Here is a 6,000-nt window from a genome sequence, read left to right as displayed (position 1 = left end):
CTCCCACATATTCTTTAATTTTCACAATAGATTTTTTTTGAGTTCGAATCCAATTGCAACCCCTAATTTCTTTGTATCCCATTCCTCTTTTTCTTTTATTTATTTTTTTAAATTATTCCCATTGAGTTCTTTTCTCCCTCTTCTCAATTTTCACATTCTATTGTTTCTCCTTATTCTCAACAATTTCTTATAATGTTTTTACCATATTTCCATTTATTGAACTAAAAATAAAATAATATTTTTTTTAAAAATATTAATTAATTTTGTAGACTTACTAGTAATTCATACTATATATAATTGACCATCACCCTATGGGTTCTCGGTATTCATATTTTTTCCCCACCCATTAACTTCCAACTTTATTCCTGCTATTCTTAAATGGCAAAACCTTTTTAAAGAATCATTTTTTAATTTTTTTTCCTCTATTTTTTTCATTTTTTCTCTCTTAAAGATATTTATATCTATGTTAATTCTTTTTATATTATTATTTTTTCTTTATTTTATATACTAACCACCATGACACGTAATACTTACATACATATAGTCAGATAAATACATCACATATTTTAAAAATAAAAATAATCAATATATGATTAGAAATGGAACAAGTGACAACAAAAAAAATTGTCTAGTCACAAATCGTCGTTTGCAACTAAAATATATATATATATATATATATATTTATATTAACTAGCGATCGTGGCATGTCATCTCGACATGCATATAATAAATAACCTCTTATGTTTCAAAATATATTAAAAATAAAGAATAAAATATATAAACTAACAAAATATATTTTAAAAAAAATAAAAAAAATTAATATATTATCGCCACAATAAAAGAATTGGCATACTGGTATTAAAATCGCTTAGAATCACTTTTGTAATACAAAAAAAAATATAATTACAATTAATTATTAAACTTACCTAATTATAGGTATAATTGTCATCTTTAATAATTGATGCAGCAAACATCACCAACCATTATTTGTGAGTGTATAAATTTTTTTTTATTTTAATATAACTATAAAAATATAAATTATACTTACCATTTGTGAGTTCAGAAAGTTTTTTAATATAAATATAAATTCTTATAAATCACTTTCTTATTTTTTATTATAAAAAAAATCAATCAATCAAACACCCACAGGAAAAATACTTAATAAAAAATATTTAATTTTTTTTTATTTTGTTAAATATTTTTACACACACGTTGAATATATATATATATATATAGTGTATACATACCACAAACCAGTAGTGACTTGCGTCGACTCCCTTCACGCCTTCACCTCAAACATGCCACGCCTTTAACTGTTAAGGAGCGCTCTCTAATAAATAGAAACTAACCTTGTATTGGAATATTCCCTACATATGCCCCCCTCTTCCCCTCTCTCCTCTCTCTCTATAAATATACCCCTAACTCACACCCGTAACAGACCAAACAACAAAAGCCACTAATACCTATAATGTTCGACAGCCTCAAAGCAGATTACCAACTGTGCGAAGAGCTCGGCCGCGGCCGATTCGGAGTCGTCCACCGCTGTTACTCTCCACTTGCGGACGATTATTTTGCCTGTAAATCCATCCACAAGCACTCCCTGTCCTCCGACCCCGCCGACCGAAGCTGCCTCGACACCGAGCCCAAGATTCTGCGCCTCCTCGCCGGCTGTCCCAACATCCTTCACCTGCACGGCGTCTACGAGGACGACGATTATCTCCACCTCGTCACTGATCTCTGCGACGGGGGCGATTTGTACGACCGCCTCTCGTCCGGGGACCGCTTCTCCGAGACGGACGCCGCGTCTATTCTCAAGCAATTGATGGTGGCGATTGCTTGCTGCCATCGGTTGGGGGTGGCCCATCGGGATATCAAGCCTGATAATATTTTGTTTGATTCCAGAGGGAGGTTGAGGCTGGCCGACTTCGGATCTGCTGAGTTGTTTGGAGTTTCTGAGATGAGTGGGGTTGTGGGGACGCCGTACTACGTAGCCCCCGAGGTTCTGATGGGGAAGGATTACAATGAGAAAGTTGATGTCTGGAGTGCCGGTGTGATTCTCTACATAATGCTCGCCGGAGTGCCCCCATTTTACGGGGATGGCCCGGCCGAGACTTTTGAGGCTGTGCTCCGGGGGAATTTGAGGTTTCCTACCAAGATTTTCCGGTCGGTTTCGCCGGAAGCAAAAGATCTGCTGAGGAAGATGATCTGTAGGGATGTCTCTAGGAGGCTTTCCGCTGAACAGGTCCTCCGTAAGTATTCTATTTCTTCCTATGTTTTCCTAATTATTTGATCCCCAATTTGCGCCTTGACTGCGTGATGTTTTCTACCATCTTTTGAGGCGGTGCTGTTTTTGTCAATTTCATTTTCCTTTCTATCCTCCCCCCTTTTCTTGCTCCTGTTTTCTCTTCTCATCTCCTTTACAATTACTACAAACTTTCCAATACCTCAAGCTAATGGTTTTGATTTAGTATAACTGTTCAAGATTTGAACGAGAAATCGAGACTTTTTGTCATTTGTTGTGCCTGACACCAACAATTCCTGCTATTTTCAGGACATCCATGGATGATAAACGGAGGAGAGCCCACACCAATGGCAGATTGAACATAACACTACGGCCCTCCAACTGCAGAGGAGGATGGTCTAAATATGAATCAGAGAAGCAAGAGAAGTCTCCACCAGGGGTGTGGAGATATGACTACTCTAAAACTTGTCGTCCCAACATCTGAATCGTAGGATCTGATGCAGGATTTGATATCTGGGAACGAGTTCTCTACTTTCTAGTACGTCTGGGGTTAGAGGGCTTTTTCTCCTCTCCAGTGAGACTGTAAATATACGCGAGAATAAGAAGAGTGCAGGTATGTGAAATAGGTGTTTCTAGAAACCAACCCTTCCTATTCCCCAGCCTTTCTGCTGTTTTGTATCTGTCTGTAATACGAGGTTTGTGCAAGAAGTGAAGGGACGCGCTCTGTTTCAGTGCTAATTTCCGGCATCCATACCTTTATGTAATCCAAAGTTTTGACCTCGCTATACCACTATCATTTTCTTTTTCTTTTCTTTTTGTTATGGGATCGAAACCAAGATTTTGGAACTTGGGCTGTAATGAAATTTCTGTTTTTATGGTGGTCAAAAATGTATAAAAAAATAAATTGTTATTTAAGATATTAAGGTGTGTTGGAAATTTTTTTGTTTCTATAGTGAAAAAATGATGATTTAAATAACTTCTATTTTTATGTTCCCTAAATTATTATTGATGTAATATTTATCTTCTAAATTAATAAATATAACACTTACATTCTTAATTGGACAAAAATGCTCCTCATGCCTTGACAATTATATTAATTTTAATATATTTTAGTATTTTCATATTAAATTTCTAGCTAAACTTTTTAATAAATAAAAAATTTAGATTAAAAGTGGAGTATAAACTAAAATATATTGTAGATACACGACCAGTATAATATAACCAACAACTCATATATGCTTTTCAAAAGAAACTACAAAATGTATTTGCTTATTCAAAAGTTCAATATGTTTAAAAAATAAATAAATAATATATCTTATCATATTTTTTAAAGAAAATATATTCAAAATATTGATATGTCATTATTTATTTTTATCTAAAACAATAAATAGTTAACAAATTAACTTTATAACCAAATTAATAAAAAAAAATTATGTTATTATACTAATTCATTACTTAACTTTGAACCTTAAAATCTAATAAAATTCGGCTATTTAATTTACTTATTATATTTTACTTTATTATAATTAAAAGATAGTTTTCAATTAATTTTTTTAATTAAACTTAAGATATGAAATTATTAAAAAAAAGAAACTTTTTGAACTAAATATACATATATATATATAATATAATATAAGTATTTTACCCTTTATATTATTGGAAACACCCATTTTCTGAAAAATTTCACTTGGGCTTGTGAAAATGACTTTTACCCGCAATCCGCAACTATTTCCAGTTGACTTTTCAGGGGGTTGCTTGTGCTGATAGGACTGCTGCTCTGCTATCATATCTTAATATTGTTACTCAACTGCAGTTACTTCCATTTGTATTTCGCTTCCATCGGATTGGATTTGAGGTTTTTTTCAAGTTTTTCTAAAAAGTATTTAAGTATTAAATAACTCGATATCCAAATTTAAAAAATTCGGTCGGTGTTCGAGCAAAATTCCCCTATTCGAACTAATTCGATATCTAAATTCAAAATATGCCTCCAATTTTTTATTTAAATTATTTTTTAAAAAAATAAAAAGAAAAAAAAATTCAAGTACTCGAAAGTTGGGTACCCAACAAAATATGGGTCGGGATCATAACTACTCTAAATTTTGAGTACCCAATTCGAACTACCCAAACTTTATTGTACGAAGTGACGCCCATCCTTGTTGTCTCACTACAACAATTAAATTCAAGCATTAGATCAATTTATCCTATCCAGTTGTGCACTCATTCAAGTCTCCTTCCTTATCACATTTGATGTGGGATTACCTTAAGATATTGAAAGTTCATATAAAAGTACTAACTTCCGCACTATGTACATTCCGATCATGTTGGTCAAGTCCTAACTCAATTGAAACTCGAGTATATGGACTCATGATGATCACCCGATTATTTTTAAATTATCTAATTAATACCAATCCTTCATACCTCCAGTACAACTTTTGTTGTTTTATATTTTCTTACGACCTTCCTACTTCTATCTTTGCGCCATTGTGACTTAAGTATCGAAAAATTATAATCGGGCCTTTCCTATATGATTATTTTTTGTTATACGAGTTAAGTTTTAAGTAAATTATAATATTGACACTCCCTGAGGTCAGACGAAAACATACAAACACTCCCTACTTTTTATAAAATTACAGCGACGCCCCTTGACGTTATAGTTGTAATTACAACTACACTCAATATTCAAAAGCAGAACTTACACAAACACCTCCCGAAAAATATTACACGAACACCCCTCATGAGTTGTGACTGTAATTTTATAAAAGACAAGAAATATTTATATAATTTGGCCTAATTTTAAAAAGTGTCGATATAATTTGTGTTGATTTCCAGATTCTTATTATAGTATGCAGATTTGAGTATCTGGAGCCCCATAAAGGAGGGAGGGAAAGAAGGATGGGAATAAAGCATCCATCACCTGCCCTTTTAGAAATATGGTGCAAGCATATTATTAGTACATGCCTTCCCCTTAGTCAAATATGCTTCTTGATCCCTTATTCATATTCCCCCCATCCCTTATTCCTTCCAACTCTTTTGGCTGACAGATTCTGACTTTTGAACCTGAAAAAAAAAAACATGTGCTCTTTAATTCAATCTTGATAAGCAAGCTTGGTTATTATACATACGGCTACGTTTACTTCGAGTGGTTGGATCAGATATTTTTATTACTCGTTTACTTATAGATGTTTTAGGCTGTTACTTGATAAATGACATTATATGAATCTCACTCAGTCTAGTGAGATATGTTATCCCACGAGACCTATATGCATGAGTTCGAAACTCAAATTACAAATAGTCTGCACTTATACAAACAAGCCCCCTTCGTCTTTTCTTGAAAATTTGACGGTCATGGGTTTTAATTAGAGGGTAGTTTTAAAAATTGATAAATTGTCACTTATTCATTCCGAATAAATACTGCAATTAACCACAAAATTAGTTTAATTTGAAATTCTAGCGATACAAGTAAACAAGGTATATAGTGTGATAATTTTATTTCATTTCACATTTGATCTATTATTGATCTATACCAATCTAATCCCATAACTCGAAGTAAACGACCCCAGAAGGGCTGCAATAGTTTTTGATTTTTCATGGGATTTTTAGAGAGAGTTGTAAGTTTAAATTTGATGAAAGTTATCAATATTTGAAAATAAAAGTGAAAAGTCAAAAAAAAAAAAAATAGGTTGGCTTATTAATATATTGCAAAAGTTGGAGGGGAGAAATTTATAGCTTTCGACTTAAATGAGTTTAAGTTAAGCAAT

The 6,000-nt window shown here is 32.8% G+C and overlaps 1 protein-coding gene across 1 annotated transcript; it reads left to right on the top strand.

Moving 5' to 3' along the window:
• The first annotated feature begins 1,318 nt into the window (after positions 1-1,318).
• On the top strand, positions 1,319-3,161 carry PPCK2 (phosphoenolpyruvate carboxylase kinase 2). The gene is made up of 2 exons (XM_011078931.3): positions 1,319-2,249; positions 2,552-3,161. Exons 1-2 carry the CDS (start codon positions 1,469-1,471, stop codon positions 2,599-2,601), a joined length of 831 nt encoding a protein of 276 aa, XP_011077233.1. The 5' UTR covers positions 1,319-1,468; the 3' UTR covers positions 2,602-3,161.
• Positions 3,162-6,000: the final 2,839 nt, after the last annotated feature.

This window comes from Sesamum indicum, linkage group LG4 (genome assembly GCF_026168435.1).
Source record: "Sesamum indicum cultivar Baizhima isolate 11 linkage group LG4, ASM2616843v1, whole genome shotgun sequence".
Lineage (NCBI taxonomy): Eukaryota > Viridiplantae > Streptophyta > Magnoliopsida > Lamiales > Pedaliaceae > Sesamum > Sesamum indicum.
This window is presented reverse-complemented; position numbering and strand designations above follow the sequence as displayed.